At 40.5% G+C, this 21007-nt stretch overlaps 1 protein-coding gene and 1 long non-coding RNA gene across 15 annotated transcripts in view; one reads left to right on the forward strand and one right to left on the reverse strand.

The window, feature by feature from the left end:
* LOC109251402 (uncharacterized) overlaps positions 1 to 21007 on the forward strand; it is a 127777-nt gene that overhangs the window by 102841 nt on the left and 3929 nt on the right. The gene's annotated exons all lie outside the window — the stretch shown is intronic.
* The window catches only part of THRB (thyroid hormone receptor beta), a 385312-nt gene continuing 371930 nt past the window's right edge, over positions 7626 to 21007 (reverse strand). For all 13 annotated transcript variants that reach the window (XM_019422929.2, XM_019422927.2, XM_019422926.2 and 10 more), the window contains 2 exons: positions 19901 to 20159; positions 7626 to 12540 (listed from right to left, as the gene is read on the reverse strand). In XM_019422929.2, the coding sequence (XP_019278474.1) occupies positions 12299 to 12540; positions 19901 to 20159 (501 nt within the window). In that variant the 3' untranslated portion in view covers positions 7626 to 12298. The remainder of the gene's footprint in view (positions 12541 to 19900; positions 20160 to 21007) is intronic.

Genomic DNA, 21007 nt, shown 5'->3' on the forward strand with positions numbered 1-21007 from the left:
AATTGTGATGAACCAATGGCAACATAATGTTCCCAGTGTGTCAGACCATCCTAGAATTTATTTGCTATATTTTATCTCACTTTAGAGTTGCTCTTTGATTCTGACACATCATGCTCCCTGGTAATGGTTTCAGATCAGCCTGTCTGATTCATGGCAGCACAGAGAAGGTTTTCTCAGGAGCTAGTAGGATGATAGCTGAAAAAAAAACACGGAGAGACAGATGGTAGGCTTTATTTTACTGGCTTATCTACTTTTGTGGAGAAGGATTATACATTAAAAGTAAGCAGCACCAGAAGTCACATCTAACTGAGGTTCATCTCACATATTTCCCTGTGGGGAACTTAAAATACAGCATGAGGGACAGCCTAAAACCAGAGCAGGTAGGGGAAATAGACCCCCGAGGACGTGTTCATGATGTGACATGGGGCTGAAGTGGATCTGAGAGGTCATTTGCTTTGACACATCTAGCCTTCTTGCTACCTTGTCGTCGGGGAAGAGTTTAGTCTTTGCTTAAGCACCTTAGGTGATAGGGAACTCTCTATTTCTACTTCTAGACAGTGTAACCGTGACATAATTCTTCCTTCTTTTGAGCTGATATTGACTTCTGAGTAATTTCATTCATTAATCCTGGCTAGGCTCTTCGGAAATAACAGAGAACAAATTGATTTCCTGTTCTACCTGGCAAGTATCTTGAATCTGAGCTAGAATGACATGTCTTCCACAAGCTAAATGTTCCTTGGATCATTCCCCATATCAAATGATTGGGTCCTGGCTCATAAGCCCTCTGAATTAGAGGAACTTGGAAGAGACGGAAATAGTTGAGTTTAAATTTGCTTAACCCACTTACATGGCACAAACATTTTGAATATTCAATACCAGGCTGATAAAAATAAGAGTCTTGTTAACTTGGTTTTAAAGAATAAAGAAGGAGTAGGGGCAGCAAAAGGCCATCTCCCCCTTCTTGTCACAGGCAGCACAGCCTTAGGTCTGGGGCCCGTCTCTGCAGAACTTGACTAATACTCAGGAGTCTCAGTGGTTCTATCCTGACCTTTTAATTGAAGTTGACCCACCCATTGATCACTCCAGGCTAGGCTTATAAATGCAAACATTTCTAGAAGAGAGGTTTCCAGAACTCTGATGGAGGTTTAGTGATCTGTCAATCTATTGAGACAAAGATTTGCTTGGGGACTTTGGGGTGGGTGTGTGGGTAGACCAATTCAGCCCGAGCCTTTTCTCTCCTTTCTTAACATGTTGGAGTTTCACATTTGATATTACTGATTGAAAAATACTTCTGCAACTGGAAGACTGTTTTACCAACCAGGATGGTCTACCTCTTTCTTTTCTTCCCCTCGTCATCTTCAAGCCCTTTTTAAAATTTCATCTTTCTGGTTCTGAGGCGGTAGATTATGTCCCTCACCAGAATTCCATTATCTGATCATAGAAGGCCCATTATCACATAGGGGTGACTCAGAGAAGAGATAATAAAAAGATGATTAAAACCTGTCAGGTTTTATGAGGACCTCAGGTAGAGGGGCTTGAAGTAAGCTCCTCATTTCATCATGGTTAAAATCATCAGCCTGTCATGGCCGTTCTCCTGTTTTATTTCAGTTTTGCTTCCTCATCTTTTCTACATGGGCACCCAATCAAATGTGCTTGATACGTGTGGGTGATATGGGTCCTTGGTTATGTGTGACCCCATGTAAGACATACAGTGTTTTCTTTATGTGTGTTTGGAGTTTACATACATAGTATGGTGTTACAGGCCTTGTTTTGTTTCTTAAGTGTTTCGGTGTGTAAATCTAGTCCAGTGTTTCTGATGCTGCAGTGATCCCATGATGGGCAGCCCTCCACCCAATATTCTTCTCCTCTTTCCTGGCCTGAACTCAACTCTTTGTAGGATGAGCATGCCTATAGATGTGTGTGAGTTTGGGGGTGTTCCTGGGAATGGAATCCTGGTTGTGTAGAGTCATCAGGTATAGGCAAGATGCTGTGAACCAGTTTGCACCCTAATTAGCAGGAGATGAGGTACTTGTCTCCTTACATTTTTGCTAACACTTGTTCTTTTCTGGCTGCCTAATTTTTGAGTATGAAGTGGTATCACTTTTCCCATTTCTGATTATAAGCGAGGTGGGGCATCTCTTTACGTACTTGTCAGCCATTTGGGCTTCTCCTGTGAATAGTCTACTTTTTAATTGGATTTCTTGTCCTTTCCTTGTTGGTTTGGAAAGCCTAGCTGTATATTCCTCATATGAATCCTGTGACATTTCAGACATTGCAAATATGGCAAAAAATTTCTATCTAATATATCTGGGTTTGGTTGCTAATGTTTTAAGATGTTTGCTGTCTTCCTTTAACTACAAGTGAGAGTGAAAGTTGGGTAAGAGAGGGGAACCTGGCTGGCTCACTTGGAAGAACGTGCAGCTGTTGATCTTGGGTTGTGGGTTCAAGCCCCACATTGGATGTAGAGATTACTAAAAAAAAAAAAACAAAACAACCAAAAACTAAAAAAAAAAAAAAAAAAATTGGGTAAGAGAGGCTCTTACTGCCTTCCTGTGGAAAGTTCCACAGGGACCTTCAGTTTACTAATTTATCCCCATGCCTATGTGCAGTCTTAAGTAAATGTGTCTACCAGATGTCAGCTAAAGCCCCCTCCTCAGAGCTAGGTGAAATTGCTTTAAAAAAACTCCTCTCTCAATTTTTTGAAACCAGATAAAGTAAGACTCAGAATTCTATGAATTGTTGAATAATTATATTATCAAGATCCTCTTTGCTTTGGGGCTCTCCTGCTTCATGGCAACACGGTATGTTGAATGTCCCTTTTTATTTGTTTCCACAAGAAATTTGTCTTACTGTACATTTGTCAACTTCAAGTCGATTATCCGGCGTTGAGGGAGTGATAGTGGCGGTGTCACATCTTGAAAGTTAAGTGCCTCTGTTACTTTGTTTCCTTGTCCTTTCCCCACACTTCCTCTCCCAACCTCTGTTGCTGTAAATTCTTTTCCTTCTGTTGTGCAGAGCAGTTTGGCTCTCCCCAAACTTAACTGCTTACACCCTGAAATGTTAGCAAAACAAAAATTTCCACCTGCCAGCTAGGCTATAAATAGGTCCTGTAAAGAGAAATTAGTCTTCAATACTGTAACACCAACAAGTGGTTTTGCAACAGATAAACCTAATGATAGGTGAGGTAGCCTTTCTTCAACAGGCACAATTTTTTGGCATTAGGGCAGGTGAGCCTTTTGGGGAGGGGAATGGTAAACATTTCCAGAGTGGAGTTGCCATTTCTTTTTCTTCAGGGCCTAAAAGTTTGTTTAGTGCAGCTTGTAAAAACAACATGGATCTTGGGACCCTATGTGCTCTGACATTTGCCAACTGTTAAATGTTGGAGAAGTTGCTTATTCACACTGAGCATCCTTTCTCCCATTGTCAGACGAAACTAATACCTACTTTACAGGTTTGTTTGGAGGGTTAGAGGTAATGTAGAGGGACTAATATGATTCCTGGCACAGAGTAGGTGTTCATTACAAAGTGGGCCGTAACTACGCACTCCAGTGTGACAGTGAAGGAGTCTGGACAACAGCACAAACTGGTACGTCCTTTGGGATGGCTGCTGGGACTCTTGAGTGCCAGGTAACTGAGGAGTGGTGCTTTTGTCAGAGTGCTGGGGAAAATGAAAGTGAATTTTCTAAAATGTTCAATTGGATTCTCACAAGCTTACTTACCAATGAATGATCCTTTGTGGTCTTGGGTTCTTTATCTTATCATATAATTTATTGTTACAAAGATTCTATTTGGCTTTCACTTTAGGTAGTGCTCAAGACATTCTAAAAGCTCTGTTAGGGGCGCCTGGGTGGCTCAGTCGGTTGAGTCTCTGACTTCGGCTCAGGTCATGATCTCACGGTCCGTGAGTTCGAGCCCCGCGTCAGGCTCTGTGCTGACCACTCAGAGCCTGGAGCCTGTTTCGGATTCTGTGTCTCCCTCTCTCTGACCTTCCCCCGTTCATGCTCTGTCTCTCTCTGTTTCAAAAATAAATAAACGTTAAAAAAAAATTAAAAAAAAAATAAAAGCTCTGTTAAAGGTTAAACATGCCTACAGGAAAAATCATAAAATCCTTAGAATTCAGAGATACCTGAATATCTGTAACAAATAAGATTGCAGTATCCTTCTAGGACTTAGGGTAAAACTGATGAGTAAACTTTCTTCTTTCTTTCTTTCTTGCTTTCTTGCTTTCTTGCTTTCTTTCTTCCCTCCTTCTTTTCTTTCTTCCTTCCTTCCTTTTTTAAATATTTATTTTGAGAGAGAGAGAGAGCACTCAAGTGGGGGAAGGGCAGAGAGAGAGAGAGAGAGAGCAGGAGGGAGAATCCCAAGCAGGCTCCACGCTCAGTGCTTAACCTGCTGTGGGGCTCAGTTTCACACCTGAGAGATCATGACTTGAGCTGATATCAAGAGTTGGACGCTTAACCAACTGAGCCACCCAGGTGCCCTGAGGAGTGTTTTTCAAATCTCCATGTCCTTTGGGATTTGTGGGCATAAGAATATTCAAATTTGCTAAACTTGAAGGTTTATTCTATATGCATTTGCCTCCCTCATTGCTATTAGTGTTATATGCAAGAAAGTTAAAAGAAAATAGAGGATATTATCAGTCTGTCTTGAAACTGAAGAAGAGTATTCATTGCAACTTCATCTGAGTGACGTTCTATATGAAAAAAATTAAAAATTCCATTGGCTTCTATAAAATTTTCAGCTAGATATTTATTTTAAAAGTTTATTTATTTATTTTGATAGAAAGTGTGTGTACTTGTACGCATCCGCGAGCAGGGGAGGGGCAGAAGGAGAGGGAGAGAGAGAATTCCAAGCAGGCTCCATGCTCAGCACAGAGTCTGATGTGGGGCTCAATTGCACAACCGTGAGATCATGATCTGAGCTGAAATCAAGAGTTGGTTGCTGAACTGACTGAGCTCTCCGGGTGCCCCTCAGCTAGATATTTATACAGAAGAAAATTTGCCCTTGAAATGAGCCACCTGTAAAACAAACAAACAAACAAAAAAAACCAACAACAACTGATAGAGTGTAATGAGAAGAGCAGTCTCTACACGTTTTTCAACCTCTGTAAGAAAATAGAGCCAAGTAGACAATTTATGCGCCAGTTCGTATTAAATTAAAAGCCTCTATACACACAAGTTCATGATATAGTGAAATACAGCTTCAATTTGTTGGTTGAGCTTCATGATTTTCTTTGGAACTTGAAAGGCTATGCTGTTTCTCCAGATAATCAGAACTCATTGGCTGGAGGCACCCGTGTCAGATCACTGACGATCCTCTAAGCTCCATTTATCTTTCCAGGGCCAGGATGACTTCTTCTACCCCATTCACCACCTGGTCTACCACCCTGGGCTCTGCCCAGCTGTTGGAGCGGACACTACTGTTCCCCACTTGGGGGATTGCTTTTGCTCCTCCAGCATGAGAGACCACAGGACCTGCTCTGTGGCCAGGCATATACAGTGCAGAAGGAGAGGGGTGTCAGTGCCAATTTTGATAATGGGAGATGAGTACCAGTAGATCATTTCTTATTTCCCCACTCTCAGATGAACTGTCCTGAGATCCCGTAGTTCATCTGCCCCCTTAGAAACTAGTCTTGCACGACTGAGTATTCTGTTGTGCTTGGTGTGGCCAGCGCAGCAATGCGCCCGTGTATTTACTCTCTTCCCTACCCTGCCTCATGCTTTTTCTTCTCCACTCTTGTTTCCTGGGGGGCTACGATCTCTAATAGAACTGTAGCACATAAACTCTGCTTTCTGGGGAACTAGCTAACACAGCTTTCTTAATATAAAATTCAGGCAATGCCATTTTACCAACAGACTTCACTTACTCATCTGTATATGGTGTAAATGGATTCTGCCCTTCGAGACATAGAACATTTTTTGTTAGGTAGCCCATGTATTTTCAGAGATACACACTCAAAGGATATCTGTAACACTTGACATTTCAGTAGTTTTACTGACTTTTGCTTTGGTTCGAATAACATTTAATGAGTCAGATCTTGTGTACATGAACCCAATGACAATTCCACTTATTTACAAAGCTATCATGCCCCAAGAAGCTAAATATGAAACCAGAATGATCTGTCATCTTGAGGTAGGGAAGCAAACTAACGTCGTACTCTGTCTTCTCTTCTTTCTGGATTATTAGAATGCTCCAGGTTTTTGACATGACACCAGCTCCATAGCCCAAATCAAACTATTAGATATCACATTAATATCACTATTAGATATCACATTAGCTTTGCCTGTGTAAAGGGGTTAAGAGCTGAACCTAGCTGGAATATATATGTAAAGAACTCCCCAAAAGAAAAGGAATAAAGTAATTTTTGGGGGGAGGGAAATGTGTTCACTAGGGTGGAGTTGAAAGGTACATAATGTAGAAAAGAGAGAAATATAAGAGGTATACAGTCATTTGAATAGAGCTGGTGGGACTCAGGAAATGGTACTCTGAACTGATCTAGCCCAGGGAAATAATAAATGCTTGCTCCATCTTACCTGGACTGGCCTCCTTCATGAGCCAGCTAGGATATAATCAGACACTTTGTTTGGAAACTATTTATTTGGTTTATGTCCTGGCCAAATTGTGCTGAGCTTCCTCTGTGTTAAGGAGACTCCATTGTCCTACTGAAAATGGATGTACTTTAAGTCTTAACTATTGGTGTGAACATTTTGCTGCTTTTGCTTCCTTGCTGTTCCTTCCCACTTTTTATAGTAGCAAGACAGAATTTTCTTTGAGGCATCATCCTTGACCCAGCTGTCAGTCCAAAGTGTAGACAGGACTGATTATCTTTTCCCCCACCCACTTCCAGGATTTTAGAGGACAAAGCTAATTAGCATATATGTCCTCCTGAGCACAGTGATTGGCTCAGGAACGGCATTTGATTGGATTTGGGACAATGAGGGTCAGGCTCAGGATTTTTACTGGAACTGCTGGGAAAAGAAACACTATTTTTGTTGGTTTGAAGATTTATGGCTAATCTTGGAGGTAATGCAGGCCACCATAAGATAAAAGTCTGTGTGAGCAGGAAATCTACATGGGGGATATTTCTATAGAGGAAAATCTACACAGAGATATGAAAAGGGGTATCTCCTGACAATACTGATTGAGCACTCAGATCCAGCCATGCCTGAAGCCTGAAGTTTTCAGATACAGTAAATAAATTCCATTTATGCTTAAGTCAGTTTGATTTAGCTTTTTGTTACTCATCATAGAAATAGTCCTAATTAACATGTGTTCAGAGTAATGGGGAGAGAGACCTATGTTGATAGCTGAGATTAGTATAATTCCATTAATAATATTTTGGAACATTTTGAGGTAAGATGAATATAGTCCTTGAGCTGCAAAAATTTATTTCTTCCCTCCTTACAGCATCTTTGTGGCCCCTTCAGAAAAGGCACTCCCCCATCTTCTCCCTCCTACCTCCATGCCCTCCTCCCAAGGAAATCTGTTTTTTCTAGTAGGTGTTTATGAAGTAAATGCCCTTATATCCCTGTTTTCCTCCCTTTGGAAGCAGCTGAGGTGAGAAGAGCAGGCAACCCTGTGTCTATTTAGAAAATAATATTTAAAGAAAGAGACAGGCACGTATATCGTTGTAAGCTTTTTCTTTTTTTCTTTTTTAGAATTGAAGCTTATGAGTTTATCTATGCCCACTATATTCATAATTACAATTTAATATCTGCATACAAAAGCTATGTAAAAATTCATTTTTCCCAAATATACAAATTTTCTTTTTGGATAGTTTAAAACATTTTGATCACAGATTTTAACAGAGTTTTAGGCTGAAAAAAATATTACCAACCTAGCAATATCACTTAACACTGTTTGCAAAACACATTATCTTCCAATGACTGTAAATCTTTTCCTATTCTGTAGCATTTTTCTGATTCTCAGGGCATGAAAACATTATGGGGGGGGGGGGGCAGGAAATGTGTTTTCTCTGGAGAAAGCATAGAGAAATAACTTGGCCGTGTAACCAAATGAAAAATGCCAAGTTAATTAGGAAGAACCAAAATAAAGGAGTAATGTCAATTCATTTATGCCCTTACATCTTTTATATCAATAATACCTGTGTAATTAAATAAAGTGTCTTTTGTCTTACATTGTGCTCCGTAATTTACATGAGTATTGTCTGTATCCTGAGGAGGACAGATTTATATTTGATTGTCTTGTGCATAAGGTGGGTCAGCTTTAACTGTGCAACAGAAAGCCACAAACAGCGTTTTACCTGCACGATATTGCTCTTGAAGGCGGCATTAATTAATGTGGAAACACACTAGAAATGCACACTTTTTGCGTTTGCAAACATTTATACAGCACAGTAAAAATTCTGTGATAAGGCCAAACCTTTTTTCCCCCTAGTCTGGTTTTTTTTGTGTGTGTGTGTTTTTAATGTTTTTTTTTTTTTTTTTTTTTTAAAGATTAAAGTAAAATGTTTCAATTGTAAAAAATACACACCGGGCAAATCCTTACCTGGATAATAAATATCTACATCACAGTACAATAAAATTTCTTCTCTATAAAATTTAAATATGGATTATAGTCTATCACTATCAAAAGAAACACTATGCTAATATTTCCATATTATTAAAATAACAGGAAAAATTACAAGCTTATTTTAGAACCTGATGCCGTAGCTGTTGGAAAGGGCAAAGAGATTCAAATGTCTGTAAGCACTCTCCTTCTGGAGAATAACTGCGGCTTGGTTATTCACTTAAATTCCGTTTGTGAAAAAGGTTTAGCCTTACAAACGCTGGCTACATTTCAAAAACCATAAGACCGATTTCATAATTTATGACTCATGCATCAGAAGGTCAATATGACACGAATAGGTTAGAGTTCCATAGAAGAAAAGTGTATCACTGACAATGACATGCTTTGAGGGTGCTCAGCAGTTCCATGGAGGCTGAGTCTGTTGGGGGCTTAGTGTGGTGGAGGGGCCAAGACTTAGGCACCTGTCCACAGAAGAGCAATTGAGAATGGCGTTGCTGGAGCAGAGCCGAGCCTGGCGGTCCACTCCGATGACTGACGACCGCACTGCCAACGGAAGAGGTGTCGTGTAGGGCACGGGTGAAGGGGGGTATCACTGGGCTGAGGCATCAACACGGCAAGCACGTCATTGAGGACCGAGGCTCATTTGACTAGAAAAAGCTCTGAGGCAGCACGTAGTGTGTTCAGCAGAATCATAAAGAAGAAAAGATCTTATTTTTTTTTTTCACTATTTCTGGAAATACTGCACATCTAAATTGAAGAGTAAAGTACACTTGAGGATTACAAACACACACACACGACCACCCACCCACACACACACCCCACACCACTCATCCCCCCGAAATTAAATGATTCATAAATAAGAATCCCAGTTATACAGATGTGTTCTCCTTCACTGGGATGTCTCCCCTCCGTGAGGGGTTTCAATCAGGTTCACACTTGATTTGAAAGCCCGGACAATATAAGAAAAAATGTTTAAAAAAAAATCCAGAGTAAATCCCTCCTGATTGAGTTTTATGAGATGGAGTCTTGAGATGCACTAAGTACCTCAACCAGTTACAGAAGAAATGAATCATTTTGACCCCAGGGTCATGATCCTTAGAGTCCTTACAGCCTTTCCCTTCAAACTGAAGTACTTTAAGGAGCATCCTGCTCAACACAAAGTATTCAGCCTTCAACAAGAGTTTCAGATCAGTAGTTTGCCTTTTTAAGGCAATCATTTTAGGAACTGAGGATCAAACATAAATTTACTTGGAGCTAGCTGGATTACTGTAGATACACTGTCCCATTTGGCCAACGCCCAGCCATGGTTAATCCCCAAAGCATTCAGATTTAGCCTTAGATCTGGCTCTGTACTTGTATTTGAGTCTGGGTGTATCTCATATACTTCAGAATCTCTGTCAAACAAATTGAGGAAGCTGTCCCCAGAGGGCTTGATGCCCAAGGGGTCTGTGAACCCTCCAGTACCCTTCCTATTTGCCTTCCTCCCATTCCCTTCTGAGAGAAAACTTGCCCCTCACCACAGAGCTTCTCAGAGTTACCCTGGAGCATAGAAGGTGATTCAGCAGTGTTTCAAAGAGTACTTCTCCAAGGAGAGTCAACAGAGGGAGCTGAATTGCTAACAACGCAAGGGCTTCGGGAGACTGGCTAGCGACTGGCTTAGAGAAAACAAAACAAAACAAAACAAAACAAAACAAAACAGTCTGTAGATAAAGACAAACTTTATCCTCCCCTACTTCCTTTCTTTGCTTAGCTAGTTCCATAGTGATAGTCTTGTTTCCTCTTCCTGGGAAGCCAGTAGCTTTCACACATTAAACATATATTTTTCCTTCCAGATTATTCCCAGTCACACTAAGGTTTTTCAGTGCTGCTCCTCTCCTTTTTCCAAGGCCATCCGGCTTTTCTCTACATACTTGATGAGTAGTATGTCAAATTTGTATTTTGACTCAATACCAAATATGCATTCCCTAACTGTTAAAGGGCCATAATTTCTAATAAAGCTAAAAATTTGAATTATGAAAGAAACCATCAAAAAGGAATAGATTTTCCCCCCAGAAATCAGTACACTAGTAAGGATGGGAAGGATTTTAAAGTTCATGACTTTCTCTCAGCTGAGAAAACCAAGACCCAAGGTTACAAAACCACCAGTTTGACAGAGCACAAACTAGAACTCAGGTGTCCTGACTTCTGGGCAAGTTAAAAAAGAATTAGTCCACTTGGTTTTCACAGTGACTTGCATTCCTTTGTTTTTTTAGGTAAATCTCACTGATATGGCTTATTTTCCCCAATATTTCCAGGATAAGGCAGTTCAAGGCAGGTGAAGGAATAGTTTGTGTCTACTATGCCAGTGAAGAACAAGATACATTCAGTTGCCTGGGTACATTCTTTGCCCATTTTTTGAAGTTGAAATGATCAGGGATCACCATGGGTTTTCTGGGCACAACCTACTCCAGCATTTGTCATCAGGGAGGAGGGCTAGGTAGGGAAGGTGAGTGAGGTTCGTGTATGTGGGCTGCAGGTATTTTCTATGAGATATCTGTCAGGGCAATGCTGTAAGAGAGGCAGAGTGGGTCGGTGTCCAGACCAGGCTTTGATCAGTGATAGTCAAGCCTGAGAGAGGGAAAAGGGGACTTGGAAACATTTGTGTGTAGAGCAAAGAGCTTGAGGATCTAAGACCAAAAGGAACCATCAGTACAGGAAGAGACTCTCAGAACACTGCACTTCCTTCAACTCAGAATGTACGACACTAATCTTGCCTCAGAATTCCTCCAGAACAAGGCTCAAAATTCAGCTTGTTATCTCTCCTTGATTAGAAGATTTAATCCGTAGGGAAATCTGTTGTCAGCTCAGCAAAGATGCAATCAGGATTAAATAACTTCAGGAGTTTGGGAGATGACAGATCAGATGTCATTGAAAAGTGACAACACTCTGTAAATAGGTTTGATTTCTGTGGAAATTTTCTCTGAGCCTAAACTGTAAAGAAGCCTTCCTTACTATGAGGTAAGACTATGTGAATTTTTGGAAACTGTTGAGTCACTGACATTAGTTAAGTAAAGTTTTCTAATTTCTTTGGGCTCACTGAGGAAAATCGTTTCCCTTGTTGGCCTCAGTCAGTCAAATACCTGCATATCTTTGAGTCACACCCTTGTATAACTTGAATTAAATCATAGGATTATAAAAATTATAGTGAAAGGACAGCTGATTTTTCAGGAACAAATATTCCTATACATTCCACGTTATGCTGCCAGGAGAGAATGAAGGGTGAGGAAAACAGCGTGCTCTTGAATAGATAAAAATAAGTTCAGATCTTTCCCTAGAAAGCTGAAAGCCACATCTAACCAAAGTTGGTCTGTGCCGTGCTAATTTGAGCCCTGCAAAAATCAGGGCTGGATCAAGATGACCATATTATCTTGGTTTTAAGGCTTCATTAGTCTTCTGCCACGCCATTTTGCTTGCTTGAGTCTCTGACCAGGGACAGATGGGAGCTGGTGATGGCTTGGTGCTGGTGAATTAATGATTGTCCCCACCCCACCTCCACAACTGTAAAACCTTCAAAGCATTCACATCAAAGGACTGGAGAACAAAATGCAATAGTTACAAGTACCCGCATTCAAGGGGCAATTTCATCCATGTCTATGCTAAGGACTACCTCCCTTTACCCCCAGTCTCTCCCAACACAAAGAAACAAAGGAACAAACAAAAAAGAGCTAGGCAATGGAATGAAATGACACCCAGTAGTGCTGTAGGAATTATGAGAATGAAGTCAGTCAGTCTAATCCTCGAACACTTCCAAGAACAATGGGGGAAAGAGTTCCGTGGGGCATTCCACCTTCATGTGCAGGAAGCGGCTGGCATGGCAGGCTCCAATCATCCTCAGGTCTGTCACCTTCATCAGGAGCTTTGGCCAAAAGTGTGTCACATGATGTTTTCGGTAATTGATATAGTGTTCAAAGGCCAGCAGGAAACTATCTTGGTATTTTTCTATTCTTTCAACACAGGCGAGCCCTGGGCGGTCTGAGGGGAAGCAAGAAGATGGATGTTAATTCAGAAATGGAAAGGAGAAGGTTTGCTTTGTCCATTTCAAGCCCTTTAGTGTGAGGGGGACAGATCTGGGGACCTATCAACTCCTCGGAATGAGCATGGATATAACATGAACTCTGGGGCATTAAGAACCAATGGTACCAGGGAAGTGTCATAATTTACATAAAAGGAGTCGATGCTTTGTTCAGATAAATATCTCTGGGTTAGCCACATCACCTCCTTGGTTGGAAATGGCTATGCCTCCCTCATAGGAGAAGCCTCACCTACAGAGTTGAAATATTGTGCATAATAAGGGAAAGATTTTGAGTTTCCACTGACTTCCTGGCAGAGAGGGGAAGACAAGCATGGACATGCAGAGAAGGGGAGATGTGAGAAGAGATTGGAAACATTGCAGGAGGCCTGAATGCCAAAGGAAGAGTGTCAGATAATAAATTCTCATGAAGACAAAGAAGTACAATCTCCAATTTTAGTTGTTTACCTCCTGTAATGAAGCACTCCTTCCCTTCTCTAATACAGTTAATAAAACTGCTACCTGTAGCAGCCTTGTGTTGGGGTGTTTTGGGGAATTAAATGGAAAGAAAAGAAGCTAGCATTGCCCCGTGCGGAGTAAGGAAGAATTACATTGGGAAGTTGGAGCTAGAGGAGACCATGACCATGTAATGACCAAGAAATCTTCCCAAGTCTTGGGAGGACTGCTGGCCTTCCATAATATGTGGGGAAGGGACTCAAGGCAATTTCACACAAAAGATAAAGGGATGTCATGAGAAGGCTAGATGACTGGGGAACATCCAGGCTACAAACACTTAGGTTACAAAAGTGGGTACAGAGGGAATGTACCTTAACATACTAAAGGCCATGTATGACAAGCCCACAGCTAACATCATATTCAACAGTGAAAGGCTTAAAGCTTTTCCTCTAAGATCAGGAACAAGCAAGGATTCCCACCCTTACCTCTATATTCCACATGGTATTGGAAGTTCTAGTCAGAACAAGTAAGCAAGAAAAAGAGATAAAAGGCATCCAAACTGGAAAGGAAAAAGTAAAACTGTCGCTATTTGCAGATGACATGATATTATATAGAGAAAACCAAGACTTCACCAAAAAACTGTTAGAATTATAAATAAATTCAGTAAAGTTGCAGGATACAAGATCAATACACAAAAATCTGTTTTCTTTCTATAAGCTAATAATGAATTATCAGGAAGAGAAATGAAGGAACACAATCCCATTTACAATAGCGTCAAAAAGAATGAAATACATAGCAATAAAGTTAACCAGGGAAGTAAAATACCTATACTGTGAATACTGTAAGACATTGATAAAAGAAATGGAAGGAGACACAAATAAATGGAAAGATATTCTGTATGCATGGATTGGAATAATTAATATTGTTAAAATGTCCATACTACCCAAAGCTGTCTATAGATTCAGTGCAATCCCTATCAAAATTTCAATGACATTTTTCAATTCCTATTTCACAGAAATAGGACAAACAATCCTAAAATTTGTATGGAGACACAGAAGACCCAGAAAAACCAAAGCATTGTTGAGAAAAAAGAACAAAGCTTGAGGCATCATGCTGTCTGATTTCAAACTATATTACAAAGCTATAGTAATCAAAACAGTATGGTATTGGTATAAAAACAGACACAAAGTTCAATGGAATGGAATAGATAGCCCAGAAATACACTCATTAATATATGGCCAACTAATTTATGACAAAGGAACCAAGAATACACAGTGAAGAAAGCATAGTCTCTTTAGTAAGTGAGTAAGAAGTAAGTAAGAAGAGTAGATAGCCATAAGCAAAAGAATGAAACTAGACTCCTATCTTACACCGTATACAAAAATTAACTCAAAACAGAATAAAGACTTGAATGTAAGACCTAAAATGATAAAATTCCTGGAGGAAAACATAGATGGTAAGCTGCTTTACATTAGTCTTGGTGATGATTTTTTTGGATCTGACTCCAACAGCAAAGGCAACAAAAGCAAAAATAAAGTGGGACTACATCAAATGAAAAACCTGCAGAGCAAAGGAAACCATCAACAAAATGAAAAGGAACCTATGGAATGGGAGAAAGTATTTTCAAACCATATATATGATAAGGGGTTAATATCCAAAATATAAAAAGAACCCCTACAACTCAATAGCAAAAAAACCCCACAATTGATTAAAAACTGGGCAGAGGATCTGAAGAGACATTTTTCTGAAGAAGACATACAGATGGCCAACAGGCAAATCTAAAGTTGTTCAAGATCACTAATCATCAGGGAAATGCAAATCAAAATTTCAATGAGATATCACTTCACACCTGTTAGAATAGCCATTTATCAAAAAGATGAGAGATAACAAATGTGCACTGTTGCTAGGAAAGCAAATTGGTGCAGCCAGTCTGGACAACAGTATGGAGTTTCCTCAAAAAAAAAAAAAAAATTAAAAATAGAATTACCATATGATCCAGTAATTCCACTACTGGGTATTTATCCAAAGAAAACAAAGCACGAACTTGGAAAGATATATGTACCTCATGTTCATTGTAGCATTATTTACAATAGCCAAGATATGGAAAGAACCTAAGTGTCCATTGGTGGACAAATGGATATAAAAGATGTGATATAGATACAGATATAGATATATAGATATAGGTATAGACATAGATATAGATATAGCTATATCTATCTATCTATCTATCTATCTATATCTCACATCTAATGGAATACTATTCAGCCATAAAAAATGAATGAAATCTTGCCATTTGCAACAACATTGATGGACCCTGAGGACATTATGCTAAGGGAAGTAAGTTAGAGAAAGACAAATACTGTATCATCTTATATGTGAAGTCTAAAAACAAACAAACAAACAAAACCAAGCTCGTAGAAACAGCACAGATTGGAGGTTGCCAGAGGGTGTGGGCTGGGCTGGGCTTAATGGGTGAAGGGAGTCTAAACGTACAAACTTCTAGTTATAAGTCATGGAAGTGTAATGTACAGTATGATGACTATAGTTAATGATACTCTATTGCATACTTAAAAGTTGCTTAGAGAGTAGATCTTAAAAGTCCTAATCACAGGAGAGGGGTGCCTGAATAGTTCAGTCAGTTGAGTGTCCAACTATTGACTTTGGCTCAGGTCATGATCTCACAGTTCATGGGATCGAGCCCCATGTTGGGCCCTGTGCTGTTGGTATGGAGCCTACTTGCTATTCTTTCTCTTCCTCTATCTCTGCCCCTTTCCTGCTCACACACACTCCCTCTCTCTCAAAACAAATAAATAATCTTAAAAAAAACTATTAAAGCCTTCCACAGTAGAAAAAATTTTGTAACCATATATGGGGACAGATGTTATCCAGACTTATTGTGATCATTTGGCAATGTATACAAATATCAAATCATTCTGTTGTACATCTGAAACTAGTACAATGTTATATGTCAATTATAACTCAATAAAAAATGTTAAAAAATAATTTATAAACCAGGATGGATTCCTCATATAGCTCCAGAGAGCCCTACCGCCCTTCTGCCCAGTTCTTTCCAGTTTTCTCTTTGTGGCTCCGATCGAGTAAGTTCACACTTTAAGTGTCCGGTTATTGAAGTATTTGTATTAGTAAAAATCAAAACAGGATTCTGCTTAATCTGAAAGGAAGGCTCAGCACTAGTGTCTCAATCCACTTCTGTGTTTAAACAAAATACATGGGCTTTTGGAATCCCCTATTTGGCTTGAAATGCAATTTGTGCATTTTTATTTTGTGTCTTTTGTATTTGATGATGCTGCTTTGTGGATCTCCTCAATCCCTCTCTCTCTCTCTCTCTCTCTCTCTCTCACCCCTGTCTTCTCTCTTTCTTTGAGTATGCCAGAAGAATTCTCCACAGGATCCTTTACCTTTTGATCCAAGTAGAAAAGCAACATAATACTGCTCTGGATGTACTCCTTCAAAGGGAAAAAAATAACCCGGGTTTTGTGGCCTTAAAATTCTGTCCTTTGATAAGAGATAAAGATAAGGTGGTCATGTAACTGACACAGAGAAAATGAATGGACATTTTGATCATGTTCAAGTGGTATTAAGCATGTTTATGAAGGAATATTTTAAAGGTCAAAGAGTGTCTTTAACTCTTTAAGACAGAATTTCTCAAAGCTGTGTCCTTGGGATCATGTCCATTTGAGCTCTCCGCTCATCACTGCAGGACCAAAGAACTTAGTGGTAGCAGCTCTTGGAGAAGGCTTTGTGGAAAAGCCCTAAGATACTGTGTCATTGTAATGCCAGACAAAACAATGGGGCTTAGAAGACAATACTGAGGACGGCCGGAGCCGTGGAGCACAGATATGTAGCTATCATTTGCCAACTGGAAAGTGTCTTGTAATATTTTTCTGGTGTTGGCAGTATTAATGAAAAGTTCCCAGGCCATTAGGGTGGAGAAGATTTTTAAAAGGTTTTTAAGTATGTCACGTGGCTCTCCAGCAGTGACAGCATCATCAGAATCAGAGGATGGGGAAGAATCGCCCAGTTAAGTGTTTGACAGGGTTTGGTATCACAATTTTTGCCTTCTCAAATACTCCCTTTATTTACTTTACTGAGATTATTTGTTTAACAATCTGTTAAAATTAACTCACTACAGGGGAAACATATTATTCAGTAAATAAAAATCCATTTGCCGTACTTAGAAGATAGCCGTAAAAACAGAGTGTGTGACAGAAACCTTTATTAAACTTATTTATTAATTATTTTTGTAATGTTTATTTATTTTTGAGAGAGACAGAGCATGAGCAGGGGAGGGGCAGAGAGAGAGGGAGACACAGAATCCGAAGCAGGCTCCAGGTTTTGAGCTGTCAGTGGAGGTGCCCCACCTTTATTAAACTTTAGCTAAAGATTCTTGCCGAAGACTGAGATCCGCTCTGTTATACAGGGAGGTCAGTAAGTGTTAGGCATTCGGGATAGACTGGCACCAAAATGAATCTCTCTCCTTGCCTTATTTAGAAGGAGATATAACTAGAAAGAAAACTGTAAAAGAAATAGCTTTCTCACTATGTGGCTCAATGTTATTTAAAATTCTTTGTACCACTACAATTTCACTAACAATTACCTTGAATCCCCCTCCAGAATATAATTCCCACTTATTTAGTTCAATTTCCTTATTTTAAGGGACACTGAAACCCAAAGGAAAGGGGTTACCCATTTTCTTTCTTTAAAAAAATTTTTTTTGTTGATTTATTTTGAGAGAGAGAGGGAGAGAGAGAGAGAGAGAGGGAGCATCTGCGAGCAAGTGGGGGAGGGAAAGAGAGAGAGGGAGAGAGAAAGAATCCCAAGCAGGCTCTGAACTGTCAGTATGGAGCTCAGTGTGGGGCTCGACTCACAAACCTCGAGATCATGAGTCAAATCAAGAGTCGGATGCTTAACTGACTGAGACACCCAGGTGCCCCATCCATTTTATTTCTTTAGGACAAAGGGCCTGGGCTTCTCACTGGCTGTTGACTAGAGACTTCCCTCAGCTCCGAGAGGCCACAAGCAGGTCCCTTTCATGTGAGCTTTCCCAGCATGGCAGCTTACTTCATCTAGGCAGCAAGGAGAGTCTCTAGGGCAAGCCTGTTAGCCAGAGGGAATCTTTTATAACATAATGTAACCCAATTGCATGGGGGTGACAGTGAATTCATTGTATTCTGTTGAAGCAAGTCACAGGTTCTGTGCACACTCAGTGGGAGGGGATTGTACAAGGGTGTAAACATCAGAAGGTGGGGGTCATGGGGGGCACCCTAGAGCTTGTCCACCACAGCATACAGCAGGGTTCGTTATGCTATTCTTTTCTTGTTTTTTTTTTTTTAAATGTTTATTTATTTATTTGAGAGAGAGAGAGGCAGAGAGAGAAGGAGACAGAGAATCCCAAGAGGGGCTTGGGAATCCTGATGCGGGGCCTCACAATGAACTGTGAGGTCATGACTGGAGCCAAAGTCAAGAGTTGGATGCTTAACCTACTGGCTTAAGCCACCCAGGTGCCCCCATTATGCTATTATATACTTATGTTTATGTTTGAGATTTTCCATAATAAAAAGATTTTTTTAAAAAAAGTCTGCCATACCTAAATTTTCTTGTAGCAAATAAATTTCAAGATAAGCTTCAAAAAAGAAAAAAGGAATTCTACTGAGTTAACTAGGAAGCATGGACTCTATAAAGGGTTCTCATGGTACTTGTGACTGATAATTTACCCATCTATTTAGTCATTTATCCCATAAACATTTTTCAAATTCTACTGAACACTGGCCTAATTGTAATTAGACATATTTCTGTCTTCAAGAAATAAACAGTCCAGAGGGAGATATGGATAAGTTAAGCTGACAGCTGTCGTGCAGAGTGACCCTCAGCTTAACTGAGGATGCTCTGAAAATGCACAGGGTGCCTCTGAAACTACCTTCTATTTAAAGACTAGCTTCCTTTGAAGAGTTTGCTGTATTTTGCATTTCTTATTTATTATGACATGATCTCTGAAGAAAAAAAAAAGTCTCAGCATTATCATCTACTCTTTGTGGAAGGAGTCTGAGGCCTTGATCATGAGCTCTAGGCAGGTTAGAGCTGGTTGTAGATTCTTTGCTGTTCCTCCCATCTAGAGGTGGGCTCTTGACTCTGGACTGGTGCTGGGCCTTGTTTGGACCAACAGAATGCGGCAGAAGTGATGCTATATGACTTAAACCTGGGACTTAAGACGTCTGCAGTTTCTGCTTTCGTGTGCTTGGAGCTCTCCTTGGAATCCTCTAGCCATGTAGGAGTTCAGCTAGCCTGCCAGTCGAGAGGATGCATGGAGGCCTACAGCTGTGTTTGATGTCTCAGCCCCAAACTCTGCCATCTTGGATGCTTTAAGCCACTAAATTTTCAGGTAATATGCTATATAGCAATAAACTTAAGCTGTAGCTAAGCCATAAACAAATTTTCCTCAACCAGAACTTAATACAGAATGGTGTAGTCACTCATACCCATGCCCTGTGTAATAAACCAGAAGGAGGCAGAGTTGGCCAACTACCATAGGTCAGGCTGGATAGTGTCTGTTGAAGGTGGATCATCTCATAGAGTCTTTAAAAGGACTCATTCGGGTCCTTCTACTACGCTGGGAGATTGCAGGAAGCATCAGATACCTGACACCCTCCTTCAGTTCCCAGTTCGTTGGCAAATCCCTAATTGCTGAAAGAGAATAAGCTATGATTTTGCAGCTAAAGCAGCGGTGGGGACGGGGGGGGGGGGGGGGGGGGGGCGGGGGATGGACTGGAAACTCATCAAGTGATTTGAATTAGCACCAGATAAGCAAAAGCTCTTTTGTTGCCCAATAATGAGTCTGGGAGTACTCACCTGAAGACATCAGGAGGACAGCCTGAAGGAGAGCTACTTCTGTGTCATCCAGGTTGAAAGAAGACAGTGACATGCCCAGGTCAAAGATGGCGTCCGACACCACCCCAAGACCCCCATTCTTCAGCTGGCCCCGCGTCACTGCCATTTCCCCATTCAAGGTTAAAGTCTCACTTTCTGGGTCATAGCGCACAGCAGCGCGAAGGGACATGATCTCCATGCAGCAGCCTTTGAGGAGGATTATCTGGTCTTCACATGGCAGCTGAAAAAAACCAGCCCACGTCAGCAAGAACAAGTGCACAAATGTCAGTAAGGAATAACATGCAGTATTTTAATAGCAACAGGGACAACATCCTGCGATCAATGTCGCTCCTGCACTCTTTGAGGCTATGGCTTTTCCCTTCCTACTTGGCTGCAGACTTTCAACAACCATTCTTCACACTCCAAATTGGTCACCAACTTTAACCTCAGTAGTTTGCATTTCTTTTGTGATGGATATAGATCTCTAACTGGGATTACGGTCATGTGTGAGATTGTGCTCATAATCCCTTACTCTGGAGGTTTGTATCGTAACACCAACTGATAACTGCTTGAGAACACGGTTTATGTTAAACTTACCTAATTTTCTCATAGTTCTAACAAGCCAACAGCAGACTCTACTCTTTAGCTGGATTTGATTTTTGAAGCAAGTTTGCTCCTTGTAGGTCTCTCAAAAGGCACAAAAGGAAAAGGTTGCTTATAGATGCATGTTACCCCTGAGGCCCAGAGATGTAAAAGCTTTGCCCAATTTCTTACTTGACACATCCCCAAAGGCAAGGGAATTAAAAGCAAAAATGAACTAATGGGACCTCATGAAGATAAAAAGCTTCTGCACAGCAAAGGAAGCAACCAACAAAACTAAAAGGCAACCAACGGAATGGGAAAAGATATTTGCAAATGACATATCGGACAAAGGGCTAGTATCCAAAATCTATAAAGAGCTCACCAAACTCCACACCCGAAAAACAAGTAACCCAGTGAAGAAATGGGCAGAAGACATGAATAGACACTTCTCTAAAGAAGACATCCGGATGGCCAACAGGCACACGAAAAGATGCTCAATGTCGCTCC

Source organism: Panthera pardus, unplaced genomic scaffold (assembly GCF_024362965.1).
Source record: "Panthera pardus isolate Hobbes unplaced genomic scaffold, ASM2436296v1 HiC_scaffold_16, whole genome shotgun sequence".
NCBI classification, from domain to species: Eukaryota; Metazoa; Chordata; class Mammalia; order Carnivora; family Felidae; genus Panthera; species Panthera pardus.